Source organism: Geotrypetes seraphini, chromosome 2, assembly GCF_902459505.1.
Source record: "Geotrypetes seraphini chromosome 2, aGeoSer1.1, whole genome shotgun sequence".
Lineage (NCBI taxonomy): Eukaryota > Metazoa > Chordata > Amphibia > Gymnophiona > Dermophiidae > Geotrypetes > Geotrypetes seraphini.
The window spans coordinates 322,786,930-322,814,673 of NC_047085.1; the positions used below are offsets into that span (position 1 = coordinate 322,786,930).

At 44.6% G+C, this 27,744-nt stretch overlaps 1 protein-coding gene across 2 annotated transcripts in view; it reads right to left on the reverse strand.

Moving 5' to 3' along the window:
* The window catches only part of RBMS3 (RNA binding motif single stranded interacting protein 3), a 1,318,368-nt gene extending 1,291,345 nt beyond the window's left edge, over positions 1 to 27,023 (reverse strand). The window contains exon 1 of one of the 2 annotated variants that reach the window (XM_033930140.1): positions 26,645 to 27,023. In XM_033930140.1, coding sequence (XP_033786031.1) covers positions 26,645 to 26,719 — 75 coding nt within the window. In that variant the 5' untranslated portion in view covers positions 26,720 to 27,023. The remainder of the gene's footprint in view (positions 1 to 26,644) is intronic. The other variant, XM_033930137.1, reaches the window with a different exon arrangement.
* Positions 27,024 to 27,744: the final 721 nt, after the last annotated feature.

The following is a 27,744-nucleotide window of genomic DNA, read 5'->3' on the forward strand; positions in this document are numbered from 1 at the left end:
TGTACAACTACACGATGGGGGGAGGGGGGGGAAGTTATTGGGGGAAAGCAACCTTGAAAAGGACTTGGGGGTCTTGGTGGATAAAACAATGAAGCCGGCGGCACAATGCGCAGCGGCCTCCAAGAAGGCGAACAGAATGTTGGGCATTATCAATAAAGGTATCACTACCAGAACCAAAGAAGTTATCCTGCCGCTGTATCGGGCGATGATGCGTCCGCACCTGGAGTACTGCGCTCAATACTGGTTGCTGTACCTCAAGAAGGATATGGCGATACTCGAGAGGGTTCAAAGAAGAGCAACAAAAATTATAAAAGGCATGGAAAACCTTTCATATGCAGAGAGGTTGGAGAGGCTGGGGCTTTTTTCCTTGGAAAAGCGGAAACTTAGAGGGGACATGATAGAAACTTACAAGATCATGAAGGGTATAGACAAGGTAGAGAGGGACAGATTCTTCAGACTTGCGGGGGTAACAATAACAAGAGGGCACTCGAGGAAATTGAAGGGAGACAGATTCAGAACAAACGCTAGGAAGTTCTTCTTCACTCAGAGGGTGGTGGACACCTGGAACGTGCTTCCAGAGGAGGTGGTAGAGCAGAGTACGATTTTGGGGTTCAAAAAGGGATTGGACGAATTCCTGAAGGAAAGGGGAATTAAGGGGTATGGTTAAAGGGATACTATACAAGGCAAAATGTTGTATGTAAAAGATCACTAACAGGTCTTTGACCTGGAGGGCCACCGCGGGAGCGGGCTGCTGGGCACGATGGACCTATGGTCTGACTCAGCAGAGGCGATGCTTATGTTCTTATGTTCTTATGCCTTTGCAACCTTAACTTGTCCTTTTAAGGACGACTTTAGTTTTTAGAAAAATCTTTTAGTATCATTTCTCCAACCTTATGTTTTTACCTTTAAGTATTTTCTTTTCTCTCTAACAATTGGAGTTCCTACCCCTTCTTTCTTCTTGTTCCTGTTCGTCTTTGTCCTTGAATTGTTCTTTTCCCTTGGTCTGTTTTAGATTAAATTATACTTTTACTGGTATATTATTATGATGTTTGTACACCGCCTAGAAGTCTTGAGTAGATGGTATAGTAAATTTTAAATAAACTTGAAAGTGTGAAACTATTTTAACAAAATTATCTTGGCCCAGTCTTCTATGAAACAGGATGAATATCTATTGACCCAGAATGATTATTTCTTCTTCATGGCTTTTATGAGGAACAGTTTTCTTAAAGGACGACAAGCCTTTAAACCTGCTCTAAAAAGTTGATGAGAGTTCTCACACTTGCTGCCTCTGCATATTCTCTTCACTCCTGCAGCAAGCACTGAAAACTCGCTTTCCTGTTCTGTAGACACATGTTGACCAATATTCAGTCATCCCTGGCACCGGACAAGAGCTTGCAATAACAGGCAGATATTCTTCTTGGCGAGAAAGTTTCATCTCTTGCCAATATTTTTTGACAGACACTCAGAAGCTGTGATGAGATGTTCAACTTCCAAGAAATTTCCTTCTACATTAAGGTTGTTTCCTCCCAAAGAACATGAATCTTACCATCCTTCTTTGGACTGATACAATTCTAATCTGTTACTATATACCCATGTTCAGGTATTAATATTATACAATGCAAACACTTGCTAACGATTACAAAAGTTTTGTTAAATACCTTGTTTTTAATAAATAGCGAGAACATTAAAAAAAGGTGCTTCAGTCTGTAGTATATAATATATAATAATTTGCTGCAGTTGTCCATCTATGCTGAAATGTAACTGAGCTGGCCTGAACGGCCAATGAAAAGTCTTCCATCTCAACTGCCATTCTGAGGCAGCACACCTGTTCCCAGCACAGACATTACATGCTGTAAGCATCAGCTAAACACAGGACTTTACTTTATACTGATTTTAACTGTCAGGAAGCTTTCATCATTGACAAAATCCATAACAATTTGGCCTGTACATGTGTGTATTAAATCAGTAATATTAGTATCTAATATCATCTGCTATTAGTGAAGACTTGATATTTTTATCCATACTACATGGCATTTAAACATCTGTTGCTATAAAATTTCTGTAAACGTATTCTTATTTTTATTTTTTAAAACAAGATGTGGCAAGCAGTACATTGGCAGCACTGCAATAGTACATGTATATGGACATTAAAATATAGGTCATTAACGCGTGGAATAGCGCGCGCTTAATTGCTGCATGCACTAGACCTTAACACCAGCATTGAGCGGGTGTTAGTTCTAGCCGCGTAGCGCGTGGTGTAGCACGCGGTAATATCCTGCATGCGCTAAAAATGCTAGTGCACCTTAGTAAAAGGAGCCCATACTGCTGACAGGCTGTCTTTTGTATTGCAGCCTGTGAGACATATCACATAATAATAATAACTTTATTCTTTTATACCACCATAACCAAAAGTTCTAGGCGGTTTACACTAAAAAGAGCTGGACAATCAGTGAAATACAATAATACAGTAAAAAATACAAATATTTGTAAAATAGAATTTCAATAATAAAACTCACTAAGTAAAAAACTTATCGAACAAATTGGTCTTAATTAATTTCCATAAGGAAAGACAGTTTTGTAAAGTAGGTTAAGCAGGTCTCTAGTGAATGGCTAATTAGCTTCAAAGAGAGGGAAAGGGGCCTGCCTGATTTACCATTGGGCAGCTCAGTTAAATCTGGTAGCCTCACCAGTGCACAAAAGCAATATTTCATGCCTAGCTTCATAAAGTAAACGTCAAACAACTTTCTTTTCAACCTAGTTTGATTCATGGAAGCCAGGAGCCACTCTTTAAAATGTGAGAACAGACACAACAACACAGAGTTGACCATAAAAATAAATGTCATGACAGGGTCAATAGAGCCTCAATGGCCTCAAGTGGGCAAAATAGAGAGATGTGCAAAAAATGATGCACTGCAGTAAATCTCCACAGTCGTACCTGAAAAATATGCCCTCAAGTGTACTAAGTCCAGATACTGCTCCATTGACAAAGTTCAGGAATTGAGCACAGCAAAGGTTCCATTAAGTAACATTATAAGGAGTCCTTTTATTAAGGTGCACTAATCGATTTAGAGTATGCTAAAAATTAGCATGTGCTAAATGCTAAGGCACCCATAGAATAGGTACATAGACTAAAGCGTTTGAGACAATCGTGCACCGACAAAGCCGCTCGGACAAATGCGCGCAAGACGTCAGCACGCCGTATTAAAACTTAACTTTAAGGGGGGGGGGTTGGGGGGAACCTCCACTTTACTTAGAAGTGTTGCCACTGCTGTTGGGGGGATTTGGGGGGAACCACCCCTCATTACAGAGGAAAGTGTAATTTTTCCCTCTTTTTTAGGGAAAAATTACAGTTTCCTCTCTAAGTGGGGGGGATCCCCCCACCCCAACGGCAGTGGCAATACTTCTAAGTAAAGTGGGGGGTTCTCCCACAGCCCCCCCCCTTGGAGCACTTTAAAGTTAAGTTTTAATCCGACGTGCTGACGTCCTGTGCGCATTTGTCTGAGTGGCTTTGTTGGCGTGCAATTATCCCGCGCGCTTTTGACTCATCACCATTAGAATATAATGGATGCCTTAGCATTTAGCACGTGCTAATCTTTAGCGCATGCTAAATCAGTTAGTGTGCCTTAATAAAAGGACCCCTAAGAGTTCTTCAACTAAAACGACCTGGATTGGCTACTGTGAGAACGGGCTACTGGGTTTGATGGACCATTAGTCTGACCCAGTAAGGCTATTCTTATGTTCTTTATTAATTGATTAATTTTGAGTACCTACTTTTAATTTAAAATAAACTTCTGTACACATTGCAAATCATATTTATTGGAAATGATAAACATCATCAGATATCAGGAAACAAGAGAACTGTCCCTACAACCAATTACATAAACAACAAAGGAAAATAAAGATAGAGTACAGCCCTGAGCATCAACTACCAAGATTTCCACCAATTTCAAATATTCCACCTATACCCACAACCACTACTACACCCCCCTAAACAACCCGCTCTGCACAATCCCCAAGGATACAAAAGAATGCCCACAGACCAAATTTAAAGAAAATTCAGAATTCTGCTGCATGCCACTTGTGGCAATGAGTCCCAAAAAGGTTCTCAAGTCTGTTGAAATAGCTGTCCCTTGGAGGAAGATAGAAGCTTGATTCCTTGCCGTTCTAGTGTCAAGAGTGATATCATATGTGTGTGCCACACACTCGACAAGGGTGCATCAGAAGACAACCAGGTGAGCAAGATCACATCAATTGCCACTGCTTTATGAGTAAAGCATTACAATCCTTTAGAGAGAGGCTGCAGTCTACCAGAAGCCCCAGACAGAAATACAGGGGACTCCACCAATCTGCATTTTCAGTGATGACGCACAAAAGTTATAATTGCAGTCCAAAAAATCTCTGCCTTTTGAACAATGCCAGAACATGTGGCCCAAAGTTGCCCACGCAGCCTGACATTTTAGACAAGAGTCACAGGGCCTGTAGGAGGCTACAAAGGCCTGAGATGGTGGTAGATAAAGTTGCATGAAAAATTTGTGTTGTATTTCTCCCAATAATGATTCATCCAGGATTATGCAAAAATAATTAACATAAGAGCCAATAAAGACTCAGGAAAAGCGACTTGCAAATCCTCAGATAGAAGGTGCTACCTTTTGAATAGCACGATGACGGTGTCGAAGACGTACTTTACACAGTGATCCAAGAGTATAGAGAAATGATAAGTGTTTCTGTATCTCCTCCTTCGGTAGAGAGCTCAGGTAATGATGCGGTTGGTGATAAGCAAAGAAATCCTTGTTGTGAAGGTGAAGCTCCTGCTGCAGGTCCACGAAAGGTTTGATAGTCCCATTTGCAGTCAAAACCTGGCAAATATAGTGGATGTCCCTGCCCTCCCAGTCCAAAAAGGTCTTATTACCCATGTCAGGTAGAAAGTCCAGGTTCTGAATTGAAAGGAAAGTAGTTATGTGAGGTGCAGGGGTTAGAGCTACAGCCTCTGCTCCCTGAGGCTGTGGGTTCAAATCCCTCGCTGCTCCTTGTGACCTTGGCCAAGTCACTTAAGCCCCTCATTGCCCCAGGTACACTAGATAGAGTTTGAGCCCACCGGGACAGATAGGGAAATATGGTAAAGTACCTGAATGTAAACCACTTAGGATATAAGTCGTATTTAAATAAATAAATCTTCAAGCTTGAACAGGTCCAATGCCAGGTACTGCATAAGGGGCACACCATTAAACAGTCCTTGAGGCGCACCAATAATTTGCCTGGAGGCGAATGCAGGAATACACTAAAATGTAGTGAAGAGAGGAGCTGCATTTCCACAGCAGTTAGAGAAAACATATTAGAGTTGTGATACCAATCATTAATATGTCTCATATGACTAGCACCAAAAACAAGAAAAAAAACTGCAGAGTGGAATGTACAAGGTGCAGGAATCTTTATTGAAAATCTAATGTATGTTCATTTTTATTGTATTGTATCTCGCTCAGTAAATTTGAATAAAACTTGAAACTATACGAAATTGTAATCCATAAAATTGGCTTTCATATACATGTGACTAGCAAACATCATATGCTTAATATTCAATAATCCCCCCTCCCCCCCTTTTATCCCTAGGTAACATCACTTTAGATACAGGGAACCTAGGCTTCTTGCCACAGCACAAAAATTTCTGAACTTGTATAAGTATTTCATCTCTCTTTCAGAGATATACAGGTAGCATTTGAAACATACATCCACCCTGGAACTATCATCATATTATATAAATGGATTCATGCTAATAGTGGTAAGGGGAGTAAGTGCCACAGTTCCAATTTATGCTGAGTGTCCAGTAATAAGGGAGCCACATTCATCCGGTAAAGTTCTTCAAGCCTAGTAGGGATCTGTATGCTTAAATATTTCAAGGTGTCCCCAGTCCATACCAGTGGAACACTGCTCCACCAACTATCTCAAGCATGTGCTGACATGGGCAGGACCATTGATTTCTTAGCATTTATACTAAATCCCGAAAGGGTGCCATATTCGCATGCCAACCTGAGAAGATTGTCCAAAGAATATTCCGGGGCAGTGAGACTATAGAGCAGATCATCTGCAAAGGCCAACACCTAAATCATCCACCCCCCTGACTAAAACACCATGAACAGCATCCTTTAAGGGGATCATGCACAAAAAGGGTTCTAACGTCAACAAAAATAATAAAGGAGAAAGTGGGCACCCCTGACAGGTGCCCACCTGGATGGAAACAGTTGGTGTAAAAGAACCATTGACAAGAAACGAAGCTTGCGGTTGGGCATACAAGGTTTTAACAGCCTCTAGGTACCACTCTGAGATTCCCATAGAATCTATGGTAGAAAATAGTAGTTTCCTGGGTTCATTCTCGGGAAACACTGAGGTCTTTTCTCCGTATTAGGAACCTGTTCTAGTTTGTCTCTGATAACGGTATATACCAACAGAATATCTTTAGATGGTTATATTAATTTTTTGATATTCTGATTGTATAATATTACTTTTAGAAAATAGAAACTGCCAGTTCGCCTTATTAAAAATATTTCTGGCATCTAAACTAGCTAAAATAGCCGGGACATCGCATTGTTGCCAACATTCCATTGCCAAAATCAACTTCCGGATGTTAAGAACCGAGTGACGCCCTCGAACAAAACCTGCTTGGTCATTATGTATCACGGAGGGTAAATGCTGAGATAAGCGGTCAGCCAAGATTTTTGAAAGGATCTTGAGATCTACATTAATTAATGAGATGGCCTGAAAAGCCATTGGGGTTTCTGGATAGCTACCTGGTTTAGGTATCAAACTAATGTGTGCCTCATTAGCAGATAGTGGAAAAGAGCCATTTGATATACACCCCTCATAATAATCCAGCAAGGGCTTACAAATCTTATACAATTCATAAGAATACCCATCAGGCCCAGGCGCGGAGCCTCTCCTCAACAGGAAACCCAGGAAGGATAGGATTGACTTTGTCAGTACTTCTCTTCCCTACTCTAATACATGTAGCCATAATTGTTAAAAATTGAAACCATATCCTTTTCACTATAGGAAGACCTTGTAAAATGTGCAATATGCTACAATTTGCATTCTCAGCTTCATTACATATTTATGTGAAAAACAGGTAATATACAATGTCACTTGTGTAATTTTTTTTAGATAATAAATGACAAGACATGCAAGCAGCCATTGCCTTTTTTAAATACCAGTAAAATGTATTGGGGGAAAAAAATAAAGTAAATAAATCTGTCAACACACAACTGCATGCACATCTGTTATAGTGTTAAAGTTCATAAAGAAGCGGAAATCCTTTTCAGATCTGTTGGTCATGTGACCAGCTACTGACAGAGAATGAGGTTTGGTTCAGCTTGTGTGGCTGCCATTGGGCCACAGAGAAACTGGATTTCCACCACAGTGGATGGCCGAAAGGTCTATGCCAGGGGTGCCCACACTTTTTTGGCTTGCGAGCTACTTTTAAAATGATCAAGTCAAAATGATCTACCAACAATAAAATTTTAAAAAACACAAAGCACACTGTACGCAGAGAAAATGTTAATTATCATTTGTATTCGGGGTTTTTTTCAGAGGTCAAGGCAGATGACTTTAAAATATGAAATGTCACCTCAGTAACAAGTATACAAAAATAGACAAATATATCCCTCCCCTTTTACTAAACCACGATAGCAGTTTTTAGCGCAAGGAGCTGCGCTGAATGCCCCGCGCTGCTCCCAAAGCTCATAGGCTCCCTGAACTAAAAAACGCTATTGCGGTTTAGAAAAAGAGGGCCATAGTGCAAAATATAGACAGCAGATATAAATTCTCAAAATGGACAAATTTTGATCACTAAATTGAAAATAAAATCATTTTTCCTACCTTTGTTGTCTGGTGATTTCATGAGTCTCTGGTTGCACTTCCTTCTTCTGACTGTAAATCCAATATTTATTTCTTTCTGCCTCCTGCATGCTTCCTCTCCTTCAGACCTCATCCCAACCAACATCACTCTCTGTCCCTCCATGAGTCCAACTTTTTCTTCCTCTCTCCCTGCCTGCCTCCTGCCACCCGACACATTCCATTCCCTCCCCCAACTTTTTCTTCCTCTCCCTGCCGCTCCTCCCCTTTCTTTCTTTCTGTCTGTCTGTCTGTCTTTCTCCCTTGTCTCTCTCCAGAGAAGGCAGCACTGTTAGTTGGTCATTGGAGGAACTGCAACCTGTTTAGTTCCAGGAAGCATGAAGCTCTGTGTCTTTCTTTCTCTCCCTGCCTGCCCCCTGCCACCTGGCACACTCTTTTCCCTCCCCCAACTTTTTCTTCCTCTTTCCCTGCCCCCTCCTCCCCTTTCTTTCTTTCATTCTCTCTTTGCCTCTTTCTTTCTTTTTATCTGTCTTTCTTTCTTTCTCTCTCCCTGCTTTTTTTCTGTCTGTCTGTTTGTGTTTCTCCCTTGTCTCTCTCCAGAGAAAGCAGCACTGTTAGTTGGTTATTGGAGGAACAGCAGCCTGTTTAGTTCCAGGAAGCATGAAACTCTGTGTCTTTCTTTCTCTCTCCCTGCCCCCCCCCCCAAGCCACCACCACCTGCCCCCACCCCAGCCACTGACGACAACGATTTCTCCCTTCTTTCCCGACACCGCAAAAGCCAGATGCGTGCAGCCACTGCACAAGCACCGGGCCCACAAGCCTCCTCATCCAATGTCAATTCTGACATTGGAGAGGAAATTCCGGGCCAGCCAGGCAGTGATTGGCTGGCCTGGAACTTCCTCTCCAATGTCAGAAATGACATCAGGAGAGGAAGCTTGTGGGCCCGGCGCTTGTGCAGTGGCTGCATGTGCCTGACTTTTGCGGCGTCAGGGAAGCAGGGAGAATGCAAAGGCAACACAAGTCTATCGTGGAGCCCGAGATTGGCTCTGTGATCGACTCGCGTTGCCTTTGCAATCTACTGGTCGACCGGGATCGATCTTTTGGGTACCCCTGGTCTATGCTATAACACAGTGGTTCCCAACCCTGTCCTGGAGGACCCCTAGTCAGTCGGGTTTTCAAGATATCCCTAATGAATATGCATGAGAGAGATTTGCATGCCTGTCACTTCAGTAATATGCAAATCTCTCTCATGCATATTTATTAGGGGTATCTAGAAAACCTGACTGGCTGGGGGGTCCCTCAGGACCGTGTTGGGAACCACTGCTATAACAATTTCTGCATAGAATCCGGAATGCATGACAGACTGATACCATTAAAAAAAAAGAAGGTTGCTGAAGAATCAAGCTAGCAGCAAAAATTACCCTAATTAACCCACACAAATTTCAAGGCTTAGATCTGCCCACGTGCACAGCAAAAACCATTCAGGTTTTACAGTAGGTGAGTAAAGGCAGAATGAAATGTTCCTACATTCTTGTGACCTGGATTGGCCACTATTACAAACAAGAAATTGGGCTAGAGGAACTTTCAGTCTGACAGTACGGAAACTCTTATGTCAGAAATTGTACATTTACCCCCAGCCCCACCCAATTTTACAAACCACGAAAGCAATTTTTAGCGCAGGCCGGCGCACTGAATGCTCTGCACTGCTCCTGACATGCATAGAACTCCTACGAGGGTCGGGAGTAGCACAGAGCATTCAGCGTGCCAGCCTGTCCTAAAAACTGCTTTTGTGGTTTTGTGAATTGGGGGGGCGGAGTTAAAACAACTTCAGGGTCTCATCTGTGTAACTTTGGCTCTTTTTTTACTAAGGTGCGCTAACTGATTAGCGCACACTAATCGATTTAGTGCACACTAAACGCTTATGGGTGCATGTTAGTCTGCGGACGTGTTAGCGTTTAGCGTGCGCTAATTTGATTAGCGCATGCTAATCGGTTAGTGCACCTTAGTATAAGAGGGGATTTGTTTCAATACAAATTCTTATGCATTGGAAGGAAATAATACAGAGTGTGTTATTAGTACAGGAATTGATGTACTAAGGGCTAAAGTGGTCAATGCAGATATCAGACTCCCCAAATTATACAGATGCATCTAATTAAATAGAACAGATGAAGTTCTACAACCTAATTTTCTTTGTAAATATACAATAATCCTAAGGAATGCATTTGTACATCTGTCTTGGTTTTCATCTCACTGTTAATAATTATGAATTCACTGGAAAAAAAAAACAGGGAGCTTGCTTTTGTTTTCTTTTGATGCACCCATATATAAAATAACATTACAGCGTTTCCCATATCTACACCATCCTTATCTCTAAGCTTGACATATCTTCCTTGAGACAAGATATGTACATGTTCTTTCACCCATGAAACGCTCTGTGTGAAAGGAATTAGAGGACCTAACCCTGCCAGCATTTGCACAACACGTAACAGTAGATGGGTAAATCAATGTTCTCTGCTCTGCCCATCTGCACTCATTTGCTATGGAACAACTCTATCACACATGCTTTTTATATTACACTATTTAATCATATCCAGCTGTGTCTTATGACACTGTTAGAAAACAAAATGTTAGTGTGGCTTTGAAGGCAAGCACTGAAGGAGCTTGCAAAGCTCTTCTCCTTGTGTTCACTTCTATCATTGGCAACCCTCAAACAAATTGTTGAAGAAGAGGCTGGCCTTTATAATGGGGCCATCTTATGGGAAGTAGAAAAAACAAGGAAGATCGTGACTGTACAAGCAGTCCCTTCCAGGGGGAACAGACACAGAAAGTACTGCAAAACTTCTCAACGGTGCAGAGAGAACATTATCCAGACCCCTCTCGGCCTGGCTAGGAATGAACTGAGGCTTCTCTTTCCACCCTGTTCCCATCTGTTTGACATTCGTGAAGTTGTAATTGCTGTGAATCTGGTATAGTGTTTAAACAACTTCTTTCAAAACTAAGAAGCCTCCCTGCGTGGTTCTGCAAAGGCAACGACGGTTATGTGCTGAATTAGGTCTATTTAGCAGTTTCCTGTAAGCAATGCATCTTGAATAGGCAAACGGTAACCTAACAAAATGATTCTGGCAATGTTCAAGCACTGACACTTAGTAGATTACTGCTGCAGATCCCCAGAACCATTTTCTCAGAGATTAATGATTGGAAGTTTTTTTCCTTACAGAATGTAATATACTGCAATGTTCCTTTCATTGGTCTAATAGCAACATGGATAGCCAAGACTATCTGCTCTTGCTGTCACCTCCAACCTTCTTCAAAATGTTTGCTTCAACATACTCACTTGACAAAGTAATACAGCTATAGCTTTATTAGCAAGATAAAAAGGTGACAAGACCCAAGCTAGCCAAGCCATGAAAAAGCAGCCTTATCCAGTACATCCCAATCCAGACCAATATAACCTTCGTAGGACCATCATTCAGGCTCTGCCATGTCCTGGCTTGGACATTTCTCAAGTGACTGTAACCAGCAACACCAACACCACCAGTATCCAGTATGATATCAATGTCTGTCCAAGGTCGACAGCCAGGCAGGGTGGATCTCTGAACAAGAAATAGCTCAAGCAACCTGTTTCTCCATCCCTCTCCTACCATCCACCCACCCTCAACAAAAATAAATAAATGTGAAAGTATAAATTATATCATTTATTATAAAGTTATAATTTATATCAAGAATGAGATTGGGGGGCAGTCCTCATTGTTGGAGGGATAGCAAAAGAAGGAAACATCACATTTTCTCTTGTTTTGTCCTTGCAGCAAACCTGGCCTTCTCCCACAATGGCAAGCTCCCCAACCAGCAATGGGAATTTTCCTGCTGTGACTGGAATACCCTCCCGAGGGAAGTGGTGGAAAGGAAAACGGTGATGGAATTCAAAAAAGTGTGGGATAAAAATAGAGGATCTCTAATAAGAACTAAGGCTGCTATTGGATAGACCTGCACGGTCTGTGTTCCATATATGGTGTTTTGGTGTAGGATGGGCTGGGGTGGGCATCAATGGGAACTCCACTGATATGGAACATGAGGATGTTACTGACCAGATTTTAAGGTAGATATCCTGCAAACAACAGGATGGTTGGATAGGCTGGAGTGAGATTGGACGTCAACTTCAGCATTTGGAACCTAGGACAATACCAGACTTTACAGTCTAGGGCCCAGAAATATCAAAGAAGAGACAAGTTAATGATTGGAAGTTTTTTTCCTTACAGAATGTAATATACTGCAATGTTCCTTTCATTGGTCTAATAGCAATGGTCTAATAGCAACTATATCTCAAGAAAGATATAGTGACGCTAGAAAAGTTCAAAGTAAGCGACCAAAATAGTAAAGGGGATGGAATTCCTCTCATATGAGGAAAGACTAAAACAGTTAGGGCTCTTCAGCTTGGAAAAGAGACAGCTGAGAGGAGATATGACTGAAGTATACAAAATGTTGAGTGGAGCAGAACGGGTACAAGTGGATCGATTTTTTACTCTGTCAAAAATTACAAAGACTAGGGGGACACTCAATGAAGTTACAGGAAAATACTTTTAAAACCAAGAGAAGGACATTTTTTTTTCACTCAGAGAATAGTTAAGCTCTGGAATGCGTTGCCAAAGGATGTGGTAAGAATGGATAGCATAGCTGGTTTTAAGAAAGCTTTGGACAAGTTCTTGGAGGAAAAGTCCATAGTCTGTTATTGAGAAAGACATGGGGGAATCCACTGCTTGCCCTGGATCGGTAGCATGGAATATTGCTACTCTTTGAGTTTTGGCCAGGTACTAGTGACCTGGATTGGCCACCGTGAGGACCCGCTACTGGGCTTGAAGGACCATTGGTCTGACCCAGTAAGGCTATTGTTATGTTCTTATTAGTATTAACTACAGTAAAACCTTGGTTTACTTGCATAATTTGTTCTGAAAACTTGCTTGTAATCTAAAACACTCATATACTGTATAAAAGTGAATTTCTCCATAAGAAATAATGGAAACTCAGACGATTCATTCCACAACTGAAACACTTTAATACAAAATATTGTATGTACTTGTATTGTATAATTAGGTTTAACCTCCTATAGCTATGCAGATGACATCACCATTCTCCTCCCTTTTGACCAACCAACGTCCTCCATGACAGATACTCTACAAAGGACACTTGAAACAGTTGCAACATGGATGAATAATCATAAACTGAAACTGAACCAAGACAAGACAAAATTCATTCTCCTCGAAAATATAAAATCCCCAACTATAACAAATCTAATTATAAACTCAATCACATACCCTATACAACCCACTCTAAAACTTCTAGGAATGACAATTGACAGATGCTGTACCATGCAACCACAAATCAACAAAACAATACAAAAATCATTTGGGGTCATGAGAAACTTAAGACAGGTTGGAAAATTCTTCAACAGAACACAATTCCAGCTCTTGGTCCAGTCCCTAGTCCTAGGTCTTCTAGACTACTGCAACATACTCTATCTCCCCTGCCCCACAAGCTTGATAAAACAACTACAAACTGTTCAAAACACAGCACTAAGACTTATGTATTCACTGAGGAAACACGACCACATCACGGCGGCGTACCTAGACTCACACTGGCTCCCATTACAAGCAAGAGTACAATTCAAATTCTACTGCCTACTATTTAAAACCATAAACGGAGACAACCCAGTCTACCTAAACAACTGCCTAATCCAAACTACCTCAACCAGACACAGGAGAACGCACAAACTGTTCACTCATCCTCCAATCAGAGACGTCAAATGAAAAAACTGTACGACGGCCTTCTAGCCCCTCAAGCAGCAAAACTAGACTACCAACTCTCCAATTTACTGATAACGACTACAGACTACAAATCGTTTAGAAAAGAAATAAAAACCATCCTATTCAAGACATCCTTTAAGACAAACTAACACCGCTCCACTATTCAATTCCTCTGGAAATGGCCAGATAACTTCTTTTGTAATCTGCCTTGAACTGCAAGGTATTGGCGGAATAGAAATCACTAATGTAATGTAATGCAAGACCTTGCTTGTTTATCAAGTTAAAATTTAGTAAAATGTTTTGCTTGGAAAACACTTGCATACCAAGTTACTTGCAATCCAAGGTTTTACTGTACTTCAGTGGTCCTCACTCAAGATACCACAGCCTATAAAATTTTAGTTTTCTAGGAAAAAATGAAATAGTGTTAGCCATGTTATTTGCTGTTAGCATTTTCATAGCAAATATAGAAATGTTTTGTATGTACTGTATACTTAAGAGGTGGGATATATTTAGTTACATTAAAATAGAAGTGTTTACAATTAACAGGCTGGTGTTCTGGTGAGAAAACACATTGACATGTTGGTGAACCTCCTAAAACTGTATAATTAGCAAAACAATATGCAGTAAATAAAAATGAACTAATCCCCCAAATGAAATTGGCCCCGAGGGCTGCTGCTTTCAGAGCTAGGTTTTGTGTCTGTTGATTTGGCACGTGCCCATCGATGCTTTCAAAAACATAGTAGAAGGAATGATGTATCAAAGAAGCTCCTAGAAAGCACAGTTACTTACCGTAACAGGTGTTATCCAGGGACAGCAGGCAGATATTCTTTACGCATGGGTGACGTCACCGACGGAGCCCCCGGTACGGACCTTTTTACTAGAAAGTTCTAGTTGGCCGCACCGCGCGTGCGCGAGTGCCTTCCCGCCCGACGGAGGAGTGCGTGGTCCCCAGTTAGTATAAGCCAGCTAAGAAGCCAACCCGGGGAGGTGGGTGGGACGTAAGAATATCTGCCTGCTGTCCCTGGATAACACCTGTTACGGTAAGTAACTGTGCTTTATCCCAGGACAAGCAGGCAGCATATTCTTTACGCATGGGTGACCTCCAAGCTAACAAAGAGGGAGGAGGGATGGTTGGCCATTAGGAAAATAAATTCTGAAGTACAGATTGGCCGAAGTGCCCATCCCGTCTGGAGAAAGCATCCAGACAGTAGTGAGTAGTGAATGTGTGAACTGAGGACCAGGTGGCCGCCTTGCAGATTTCCTCTATGGGTGTGGAACGGAGGAAAGCAACAGAAGCGGCCATAGCTCTCACCCTGTGGGCCGTGACAGCACCGTCCAGTGACAGACCGGCCCGAGCATAACAGAACGCGATGCAAGCTGCAAGCCAGTTGGATAGCGTCCGTTTAGAGACCGGTCGACCCAAACGATTCGGGTCGAAGGTCAGGAAGAGCTGAGGGGACAAGCGGTGAGCCCTTGTACGATCAAGATAGTAAGCCAGGGCACGCTTGCAATCAAGACTGTGCAATGCCTGTTCCCCGGGATGTGAATGAGGTTTCGGGAAGAAAACAGGCAACACAATGGACTGGTTGAGGTGGAAAGCTGAGACCACCTTGGGGAGGAACTTTGGATGGGTGCGCAGAACCACCTTGTCATGATGAAAAATAGTGAACGGTGGATCGGCAACTAGTGCATGAAGCTCACTAACCCTCCTGGCAGAGGTGATGGCAATGAGGAAAAGCACCTTCCATGTAAGAAATTTGAGTGAAGTTGTGGCAAGTGGCTCAAAAGGAGGTTTCATGAGGGCAGACAACACCACATTCAGGTCCCAGACGACCGGAGGAGGCTTCAGAGGTGGTTTGATGTTGAAGAGGCCCCTCATGAATCGGGAAACCAGAGGGTGAGCCGTGAGAGGTTTTCCGAGGACAGGCTCATGAAATGCCGTGATGGCACTGAGATGGACTCTGATTGAGGTAGACTTGAGGCCTGCGTTGGACAGGGAGAGCAAGTAGTCCAGAACAGTTTCCACCGCTAAAGAGGTGGGATTGTGATGATGACGGAGGCACCAAGAGGAGAACCTGGTCCACTTCTGATGGTAACATTGGAGAGTGGCCGGTTTCCTGGAGGCGTCCAAAATGAGACGGACAGGCTGAGATAGATTTCCTGGAGAGGTCAGCCCGAAAGAAACCAAGCTGTCAGGTGGAGCGAAGACAGATTGGGATGTAGGAGAGACTGATGCTGCTGTGTAAGTAGAGTAGGAAACACAGGTAGAGGAATGGGCTCCCTGGAGCTGAGTTGAAGCAGGAGGGAGAACCAGTGTTGACGAGGCCACCGGGGAGCTATGAGGATCATGGTGGCTCCGTCCCTGCGGAGTTTGGATAAAGTCCGCAACATCAGAGGTAGAGGAGGAAAGGCATAGAGGAACCGATCCGTCCAATCGAGAAGGAATGCATCCGGGGCCAGACGGTGAGGAGAGAAGAGTCTGGAGCAGAACTGGGGCAGCTGATGGTTGTGAGGGGCTGCAAATAGGTCCACTTGCGGAGTGCCCCAGCGAGCAAAAATGGAGAGGAGCGTGGGAGGATCCAAAGTCCACTCGTGAGGTTGCAGGATGCGACTGAGATTGTCGGCCAGGGAGTTCTGTTCGCCCTGGATATAGACAGCCTTGAGGAAGAGACTGCGGGCCGTGGCCCAGGTCCAAATGCGAAGAGCCTCCTGACAAAGGAGGCGAGATCCGGTGCCGCCCTGTTTGTTTATGTAGTACATGGCGACTTGGTTGTCCGTGCACAGGAGCAGAACCTGAGGACAAAGAAGGTGCTGGAAGGCCTTGAGAGCGTAGAACATGGCTCGTAGTTCTAGGAAATTGATGTGATGTAGACGCTCCTGTGGGGTCCAAAGACCTTGGGTGCGTAGGTCTCCCAGGTGAGCTCCCCATGCATAAGGGGAGGCATCCGTGGTGATGATCATGGAATGCGGGGGCAGATGAAAAAGAAGGCCCCTGGAAAGATTTGAGGAGTTCAACCACCATTGTAGAGATCGCTGAAGAGACGATGTCACAGAGATGGGATGAGAAAGAAGGTTCGAGGTCTGTGACCACTGGTTGGCCAGAGTCCATTGAGGTGTCCTGAGGTGGAGTCGTGCCAGGGGAAGCACATGCACCGTCGAGGCCATGTGGCCCAGGAGGACCATCATCTGTCTGGCAGGAATGGAGTAATGAAGGAGCACCTGACGACACAGGCGGAGCAGATTCCGCTGACGGTCGGAGGGGAGAAACGCCCTCATTAGTGTGGTGTCGAGAACTGCTCCAATGAATTGAAGGCGCTGTGTGGGAAACAGGTGCGACTTGGGGTAGTTGATCTCGAACCCCAGAAGATGGAGGAGAGAGATGGTATGATGAGTGGCTTGTAGCACAAGCGGAGACGTAGGTGCTTTCACCAACCAATCGTCCAAGTAGGGAAACACCTGAAGGTTGTGAGACCTGAGGAAGGCCGCCGCCACAATGAGGCATTTGGTGAACACCCTGGGAGATGAAGCGAGGCCAAAAGGTAGCACTTTGTACTGATAATGGCGATGGTGCACCTGGAATCGGAGGTAGCGCCGTGAAGTTGGATTGATTGGGATGTGAGTGTAGGCCTCTTTGAGGTCCAGGGAACATAGCCAGTCGTTCTGAGAGAGATGAGGGTAAAGCGTGGCAAGGGAGAGCATTCTGAACTTCTCCTTGACCAGACACTTGTTGAGGTCCCTGAGATCGAGAATGGGACGTAGGTCTCCTGTCTTCTTTGGAACTAGAAAGTAACGGGAGTAGAATCCCCGGCCTCTTTGTTCCGGAGGTACTTCTTCGATGGCATTGAGAAGAAGGAGGGATTGGACCTCCCTCAGAAGGAGGGGGGTTTGAGTTGAAAGAGAAGCAGACTCTACGGGAGGATTGTCTGGTGGAAGAGTCTGGAAGTTGAGAGAGTAGCCGTGGCGGATGATGTTGAGGACCCACTGGTCCGATGTGATGACCTCCCAACGGCTGATGAAAATGTGTAGCCTGCCTCCGATTGGCTGAGGAAGAGGCAATGAGGGTGGAAGACTGGCTAAGCCCTGGAGAGAGAAGTCAAAAGGGCTGAGAAGGTTTGGCAGGAGGAAGAGGCTTGGCAGGTTGATTAGACTGTGCACGAGCCTGGGTGTGTTGGTGTTGGCGGGCCCGCCTAGGTTGCTGCGAAGGTGGGTTGAGCGGCCTAGCGGAGAACCTGCGCTGATAAGAAGTCTGCGGTCGGTAAGGACGAGCAGGAGGCGCCTTCTTTTTTGGTTTAATGAGAGTATCCCATCTGGTCTCATGGGCGGAGAGTTTCTGTGTGGTGGTATCCAGGGACTCTCCGAATAATTCGTCTCCCAGACATGGGGCGTTGGCTAGTCTGTCCTGATGGTTGACGTCCAGATCAGAGACCCTGAGCCAGGCCAGGCGGCGCATAGCCACAGCGATGGCAGATGCACGGGAGGTGAGCTCAAAAGAGTCATAGATAGAGCGCACCATAAATTTTCTCAGTTGAAGCAGGCTGGAGATGTGCTGCTGGAATAGTGGAACCTTGTGCTCCGGCATGTACTTTTGCATGGCGGAGAGTTGCATTACCAGATGTTTCAGGTAGAAAGAAAAATGGAAAGAGTAGTTGTTTGCCCTGTTGGCAAGCATGGCATTCTGGTAGAGCCGCTTGCCAAACTTGTCCATAGTTTTGCCCTCTCTGCCAGGAGGGGTGGAGGCATAAACACTAGAGCCCTGAGTCTTTTTTAAAGTGGACTCTACCAGGAGAGACTCATGGGGCAGCTGGGGTTTATCAAATCCCGGGATTGGAATAACCCTGTAAAGGCTATCCAGTTTACGGGGCGCCCCAGGGACAGTCAGTGGATTCTCCCAATTTTTATAAAAAGTTTCCCGTAGGATGTCATGCACGGGCAACTTTAGGAACTCTTTAGGGGGTTGATCGAAATCTAATGCCTCCAGGAAAGCCTGTGACTTCTTAGAGTCAGATTCCAGAGGCAAGGATAAGGCCCCCGATAACTCCCTGAGAAATTTAGAAAAGGAAGATTGCTCAAGTTTAGATGTGGTATCGGGGGCCGAAGGCTCTTCGTCCGACGACGATGCATCCTCCTCGGTACCGAGGGGGGATTCTTCCCAGAGGTCCGGGTCTCTGACATCGGTGTGCGTGTGTCGAGAGACTGGAGTGGAAGGCTCGGTATGGTGAGTTTTAGACCGAGACTTGCCTGAGCGTACCGAGACGGTACCGGGGGATGAAGACCTGTGTCTGTCTCGGTCCCGGGAAGAACGGTGCCGGTCAGGTTCGCGGGAAGACCGGTGTTCCGTTCGGTCCCGAGGAGGATCGGTCGTCGTCAAGGCGACAGCCTCGGCATGGGTCTGGAGATGTGGCGCCGAGAGAATGGGCATGGAGGAGTCCATAGGTACCGATGGCGTGGATACCGGTTGGACGGTGCGGGGTTCGGGCCGGTCTGGTACCGAAAGTAGCGGTGCCAGGATAGAGGGCAAGAGCTGTTTAAGTTGCTGTTGGAGTTGTTCCTGCAACTTATCCTGGAGGATGGCCGCAATGCGGTCATCCAGGGGTGGCACCGGAACCACTTTTTTCTGCTTTGGTTCAATGGGTGCCGCTCTACGCTCCGGCGATGAGGAGGCCGATGACGAGGCACTCACCGATATCGGAGCGGAGCGCTTTTTGGTTCGGCGTGGAGCCGAAAGAGCTGGTGTCGCCACCGAGGTGGGAGGGCGCTCAAGGGTGGAAGGCTTCTTAGCCGGCTTACCTGGCGCCGGTGGCGCCGATGTAGTTTCAGGCGGTGTCGAAGTGGTCGGTGCCGATTTCGACGGTGCCGCAGTTGAAGAAGTCGAGTCCATAGTCGGGCCGGTGCCGAACAGTAGACTTTGCTGGATTTGACGATTCTTCAAAGTGCGTTTTTTAAGAGTGGCACAGCGGGTGCAGGAGTCCGCCCGATGCTCAGGTCCCAAGCACTGTAAACACCAATTGTGTGGGTCAGTGAGGGAGATCGGGCGTGCACACCGCTGGCACTTCTTAAAACCGGGCTGCGGGGGCATGAATGGAAACACGGCCTCCGCAAAATCAAACCCCGAGGCCTGGATCGTGACAACAGGCCCCGCCGGGGCAAGAACGAAAAACGAAGTCAAAAGAAAATATTTTTTTTTTTTTTTTTTTGAAAGAAAAAAGCACCCGAAGGTGAATAAAAATGAAAAAGAACGCGAGCGGGAAGGCAAAAAGAGGATTTCAATCGGAGTTGAAAAACGCACGTCTTCTTCGCTCCGCGGAAACGAAAAAACTGGGGACCACGCACTCCTCCGTCGGGCGGGAAGGCACTCGCGCACGCGCGGTGCGGCCAACTAGAACTTTCTAGTAAAAAGGTCCGTACCGGGGGCTCCGTCGGTGACGTCACCCATGCGTAAAGAATATGCTGCCTGCTTGTCCTGGGATAAATGCATTGCTCCTTGTTCACAGGATTGGCTTCTGCTTTCACTCTGGCCTTGTCACAGGGGTTGAAACCGAACTGCTGAGCTCTGGCCATAGTCCAGGCTGCAGATGGTTAGAAATGCAGCCCAAAGTGCAGCTGATGAATTACTCCTTATATCTAACTCCTGCTTCCCACCAGTCACCAAACAGTCCGAGTACCACCAGCCGAAAGACCCATGTTGAGTAGGTTTGCCTGCCATGTTAAATGTATTCGTACAGAGAGCCAGGCTGAACGGTGATCGCAGGTAAGCTGTTTTAATAAAACATAAAAGTAAAAAAGGAATTGGAAAAACTGGGATCGGTTAAATTATACATTCTGGTGGGAATCTCTATGCCACATTTTTAAAATGAAGCGTATGATGGCCATACAACAGGGACATTATAAGAAATTTATGGCTGTTTGGGAGCCATTGACAGAATTCTGGAAGAATAGTTGATTTTGCCCTTTGATCATGCACATCCAGGGAGGGTGGATGGGGAGTTATTTTTATTTAGAGTGCAACTGTTGGGTATGTATAAAGGGGGAGGTTGATATATGTATTTGTCATAAATATAATTGATAGAATTTAAGTGTTGTTAAAGTGAAAAATGTCTGTAAAATATGTTGCACTTATTTTTGGTTTTAAAATGAATAAAGATATTAAAAAAGGGTAAAAAAAGGAGATATGTAAGGTAAATAATATATACTACTTGGGTGATTATAGATCTAAAATTATGTTGTAGGGGACATCCTTGAAACAGCCAGGCGAAATAGAAGATAGAGCACACCGATAAGTCCTGTTATTCTAATAGTTTAAAAATTACTAAATAAAAAATAATTTGTGAAAAAACTTGGTCAATGAGGAGTGCTAAGTAACGATTTAGGGCCTCTTCTATCAAACTGCGCTGGCAGTTTTTAGCGCAGAGAGCCGTGCTGAATGGCCCGTGCTGCTCCTTATGCTCATAGGAACTCTATGAGCGCCAGGGAGCAGCGCGGCTCTCTGCGCTAAAAACTGCCAGCGCAGTTTGATAGAAGAGGCCCTTACAGTTTAGAATCATTACCTAAGCTGTGCATATGTTTCCGATGATTAAAAGTGATCAATAAATGGAAAAGCGCATTTGAGGACCTAAGTTATAGGAGAACAAAAATATCAATGATTACACTGCTTCATATATATTTCTGATGTACAAATTAATAGCACAATAGTAAATATAAATATATACATATACACATATGTGGGAGAGTGTGGTGCAGTGATTAAAGCTACAACCTCAGCACCCTGAGGTTGTGGGTTCAAACCCCCACTGCTCTTCATGACCTTGGGCAAGTCACTTAATCCCCCCATTGTCCCAGGTACATTAGACAGGTTGTGAGACCACTGGGACACAGGTAAAAATGCTTGATACCTGAATAAATTCATGTAAAGTATTCTGAGCTCCCTTGGGAGAATAGTATAGAAAATTAAATAAATCCAATTATATCTTGACATGCATTCTACAAGACCTTTTCTATGGCCGAATGAAAGGAATGCAGTAATCCAACTAACCTACTGAACCAAACATATCACGCCATTATTGAGCACTCAGTGGCTGCAAGTTGAGGTACCTGAAAGGAATATGGGCTAGATTCACTAAGCGTACCGATCGGTTTGCGACCACTTTGCGACCGGAGTTTCCTCTGACCCGATTCACCAACCTCTGTGCCAATCATCCTCCTGTCCGTGCATGCAAATGAAGGGAAACAGCATGCAAAGAGGGAAGGACGCAATTCACGAACAAAATTCAGGCACACAGACTTAGCTGGCTGATCCAAAAAGAAGTGACTGCTGCGGACTAGTCGCTCATGCCTTTCCAACTGTCCTGCCGAGCCCTGCAGCCCTGAAATAAACCTGCTCTCCGTCTCCTGGCTCTCCTGCTTTCTGCCGCGACCTGATCTCTGCCTCCCCGACTCTCCTGCCCTTTCCCTGCAGTGTGAGCCTGTGGTTTTAACCTGCGGGCTCGCAAAGTATAAAAGAAGTAAAAAAAGCAGAAAAGCAGCTCTGCAAGCATGTGCAGATCACCTACAGACAAAGAAGTTGGTCTGCGCATGCTTCTGGATCGCTCACTAGTGATCCGTGTGGTCGGTGGGGTTAGGGGTGTTCCTCCGATCGCCCACAATAGTATGCCGACCCTCTGTGAATTTGTCGGCCTGCTGAGGATCAGCCACGGATCAGGCACGATCGGGCAGGTTAGTGAATCTAGCCCTATGTGGTTACCCCAGAACCTAAAGCAATATTCTGTACCCCCACCGGAAGGAAGCATTTGCTCAGGCTGCAGTAGAACCGAGTGCATTGATCATATGCTGACATTGGGTTAACCCCATACAATGCTACCGCGTTCACAAACATCGGCTGCTATGCAAACTGCATTGCCGATCCTCGAGAGATCAGTGTGGTTCTAGGAAAAAGACAAGCAGTGCAAATAGATCCATTCAATAAGCCTCTAATAAGGGCCCCTACAGTTTATCTCCTAGCTACTCTTTTTATTTCCTTTAGTTTGGCTAGTGTGCAGAGATTTAGACATTTCTCTATGAGAACAAAACGCGGCCTAATGCTCCTCATTCTCACCGACTGCAATTTATTTTATTTTGCCGAATTGTTGGTGATTTATTTTTACGCCTGAAGCAGAGCAACGCAGACTGGAGCCGATACGTGCAAAGCGGCGGCACTGATATGAATGAGCCTCTCATTCGCATTGCTTATCCTGGTTTGAGTCCTTTCCTTGCCCCTCAGCTTGGCTTTGCCTAATGCTGCCATGTTTAGGCAGCATGGCACGCTATCTACTTTTCATTGATAAGGGTTGAATGACAAATTGCAAGCCACTGAACTGCAGCGGCAAACTGAAACAGTGCAGTGCACATGAATATAAGCCGTCATGGTTTTTTTTTCTTGTTTTGTTTTATATCGGACCCCCCCACCCATTCTCTCCCACGTTGATCAATGACGTGCTTCCCTTCCCTTTCATTTAAAAAAAAAAAAAAATTTAATTCAATCTTTATTGAGTTTTAACATCTTAAAAAGAAATGTAACACAAATTTTTTTTTATAAACATAAGTAAACATGCAGCAAGATATTTTAAGAGTCATATCACTATCTATCCATCCATCTCTCCCTCCCTAACCCAAACCCCCACCCTACCCCCATCCTAACACCTTCCCATTTGTCTGGCAGGCCAATCGTGCGATCACACATACTGCTTCAAACAAAACCTTCTAAGGGGCTCCAAACATCCTTAAATGAGGCCATATTCCCAGACCTTTCAGATAAGTTAGCTTCATATCTATAAAAGAGACATAGGGCTCCTTTTACGAAGGCGTGTTAGCGGTTTAACGGGTGTAATAGCGCGTGCTAAACCGCCGGCCTTGCTAGCCGCTACCGCCTCCTCTTCAGCAGGTGGTAGTTTTCCAGCTAGCGCGGGGGTTAGCGTGGAATTAAAAGTCACGCGCGTTAAACCCGCTAACGCGCTTTCGTAAAAGGAGCCCATACTGTCTCCCACCAAAAATGAAAATTCAAAAGTGTGAAGTCTTTCCAGTTCTTAACTATTGATTGTATTGCCACTCCAGACAGTATCAAGAAGAGCTTGTTTTTATTAGCTGTCAGTAAGGTCCCTGAAGTAGCATGTGTTCCACCTATTGCTAGGCTATCTGAAAAGGGTATCCGAATTTCCAATATATTCTGCATTTTATTCCACACATCTTTCCAGAACGTTTGAACCAGTGGGCAGTAAAAACAAAAAATGGTCAAATGTACCCAGTGCTTCCCTTTCAAACATTTCCAAATCCCACTGAGAACAGAGTCAGGTGCATGAGGAACCGCTTCCAAAAATGTCGCTTTCCTTTTCTTGCACCCTACCCTGCGAAAGCCAAGACCAAAACCGGCCTAACTGTACTTCTAATGCAGGGTTTCTCGACACCCTTGCCAGTCCGGTTTTCAGGATATCCGCAATGAATATGCATAAATTTGATTTGCATACACTGCCTCCATGATATGCAAATGTCTTTCGTGCACATTCATTGTGGATATCTTGAAAACCTGACTGGCAAGGGGGAGGGGGGGTACTCCGGGACCGAGTTGAGAGACACTGCATTAGCCTGAGATGAGAGTTTCTTCAAATGACTAATACTCAGGCATGCTGCGACCTATCAAGCCTGCACGATGAAATTTAATCTACTGAATCAAACCAAACTTTTTGCTTACAGTGAAGGAATTGATGGACTGAATCATACAGTGGTTTCATTTGTACGCAATTCCCATTGCTTTCCTCAATAGGATCATTTTTGGCTTCCTTAAAACCAACTGGATCGCGCATAAACCTAGGATACTTCGATGAGCGTATTTTGGCGGGTGCTTGTGGACGCGTCAGTTCATAACAAAAGTGCCCGGGTAAAATTGCTACAACTTGCCGCCACCTCGTTTTTGCTCTTCCCTTCCAAAGGACTAGGACAATTTCAGGCAAACCTCCATCTTCCAGCCAGACTTTCTTTCCGTTGGATTGCTATTACTTTGCTGCTATTGCTAACGGCTGAGAGAGAGTGTGTGTGCACATGTGTGCACATGTGTGTGTGTTGCTGCTCTTGTGAACTATTGTGTGTGTGTGTGTGTATAAACACACCCAAACGGAAATAAATTCAAGCTGGTTATTGCTTGGGGGTAAAGCAATGCTGACATGCATTATACACGTTATTTTCCTAAATAAAATCAAGAAAAGTCACCGCTGTTTCCTTAATACATTGCTGAGCCAGTTGCTTTCTGCAAGGTGAGGTAAGGAAAGCGAGCCCAGAGCTCAAACTGTGAGCAAGCTACAATGGCATCATTGAACTTTGCCTATTCCTCACACCATTGATTCCCTTCTCTTGCACCCCCCAGGGACATAGCTGCGGCATTTCTCTATCACGGAACACACAAACAAACATGTAGAGGTGTATTATTTCTAATTCCAGTCGGGAATTTTAATGTCTATATCATCAGTTGCTTACGGTATTTAAGGGCCTGGAGCAAGCTTGTAAAAACCATAGAGAAGAAAAAAAAATAGCACACACAGTTCTTAGGCTAGGCTTTTGGCTACTACTGCTTTCATATAGGATTTTCCCAATCTGATTCGAGCCCTTCACATTTGCTCGGAATATGGTTTAACATGCTCAAAAGCTTCATAGCAAGCGTTAAATAGGTCCCGGACGCTGCAACCCTCCAAATTCTGCATGCAGAACATTAAATAATAAACTTCCTGCTTCAGTTACATTATATATTCCACAGAATTCCATTTCTCTTTAAGCTATTGCATTTAAAGCACAGAGTTATGAGATCACAGCATTAAATTCACAACAACAACAATAATGTTAAAAGTAGGGCGATGAGGTGAAAAGATACCTGCTTTATTTATACAACAAGTGATTGGAGCATCTACTCCCATCAGGACCAGTGATTGTAGGTATTAAGTTTCTCAAAAATTACTTAAAGGTCTGATCTCTCTAAAGACACCTAAACTGTTTCAGATGCTTGGACTGGCTGATTCGGAGGGAAGGCTTCCATCTAGATCCCATATGCACCAAAAAAAAAACAAAACCCAGTTAAAAAGGGCAATACAGCGATGGGAACGCGAGAGTAGACTGCTGTGGCTTTAACGCTCAAAGGTAAAAAAAAAAAAAAATATATGAAATTGCAGTCGACCTTGAAAGGAACAGCGAAATAAACTAGTCTAATGGAAAACAAACAAACAAAAAAAAAACAACAACTTATGGATCCCTTGGATGGGAGAGCTAACGGAGACAGGGCACATGAAAGCATCATGGTCAACAGGAAAAATAGATGCATTTAGCTAAAGCCATGTCTAATTGTTGCAAGCACTCAGTGAGCCTAGAAAAAGGGTCAGGATTTCTTCCTTTGCAGGAAACATAGAAATGTGCATTAAAAGGAGGTACATGTTGCTCTTAAACTCTGCCCTCTATCCTTAGACATAATTGAAGCTATTCGGTTTCACCCTTGGACAGAGATGCAAGCACAAAAAAAATCCCCGGGCATCCTCCTTCCAGGCTCCCTGGCACCCAATCTTTAGCCGATTCAAAAAGTTTGCAAGGCGTGCAGCTCCTTCCCGGGTCAAAATAAATAAAAGGCTTTTAAGCTACTCTGCTCCCCCCCCCCCCCCCCACCTCGCTTATCTCCGAAGGGCCAGTGAAGCAAAGGGTTAAACGCAATTCCCAGCTTGTGGCCATAAAGATTCACGCACGCCTGCAATCATACAGCCAGAACACAAACCAGCCATAACCATCACACAAAGGAAATTTAACCGGCTTCTTTAAGGGGGAGCCGCCGTGCCCGACCTTCCTATTTCCCAGAACCCGGCTTTGCCTATTAACGCCGCCCTGCAGGCTCATTCGGTTCAAGGAGGAAGAAGCCAAGCGAACTGTCACTTGCGCCCTTTGCCTATCCATCATCCGGTAAGTGCCTAATGAGCTCAAAATCGACGCAGCGGCCGCGTCTAGCGTACCTTGGTTTGCAGATAATGAGGGTAGTAGTAAGTGTACTGAGGGTACATTGGCTGCTGATCCAAGCGTTTGCCCATGTAGCTGGAATCTCTGCCTCCGATGCAGGAAACTCGTTGACAAGGGTGTAGTGCCCCAGGCCTGTCTGCTTTTTTGCCTTACACCTCCCCCCCCTCCCCCGGTCCTGGTGTCTGATGAGGCTTTCGGGACTCGCTCTGCCGTCCGCCGCTTACTAGTTCCAACACGGCAAGAATTGGAGAGGGGGGGGGGAGAAAAAAAAATAAGAACCACCAAAAAATCCAACCAAATAAAAATATCTTCTTTATTTTGTTTTGGGGGTTTGGTTTTTTTTCCTTCAGTCAGAATACCACATTTTTTTTTGTCTAAACAGAGCTGCGGAAGAGAAATGTCAACTGCCACTGTAGCTAGGAAGAAAAAAAAAAAATTAAAAAAAAGTCCAGTTACAGGAATTAGGAAGCAAGCGGAACTCCAAACCTTTGCAAAAAAAAAAAAAAAAAAAAAGGCTTCTCTTTCCTCTTTTTTTTTCCTCTCACTCCCGATCTCACTCTCTCTTTCCCCCCTCCTCCCTCCCTGGAAAAAAAAAATCTCCCCTTCCCAGGCTAGTTGCTGCTGTCTCCCTCACGGAGTGACATGGTGTTTAGGGCTCGTCTTGTCTTTCGTTCCGGCCCCCTCCTAGCTGCCGGTGGGAGGAACCCAGAGCCAACCTCTCCCCTCCAGAGGCAGCTCCAGTCCAGAAGGCTGCAGTATTTCCTCCAAGAAGAAACAGCCTGCCTCAGCTTTGCTGCTGCTGCTGCTCGCCAGCCAAGTCCCGATTCCCTCTGCTGGCTAGTTCTGAGAGGAAAGCAGTTTTGCCTTGCTTTTCTTCCTGCTAAAGAAACGTTAAAGAGACACGATCCTAAGAGACAGAGGGAAGGTGGTTGAGAAGACTAGAGGTAGGCAATGTATAACTGTCTAGGGGGGTAAGGAGGAATAATTTTACCAAGCCAAGCTGCCCTCCTGATTGTTTACAGAACCTTACAGTTTAATGGTGAAGGGGTTTACTCATTGGCAGGAGATCAGCGTTTGAAAGCAGCAAAATGAACCA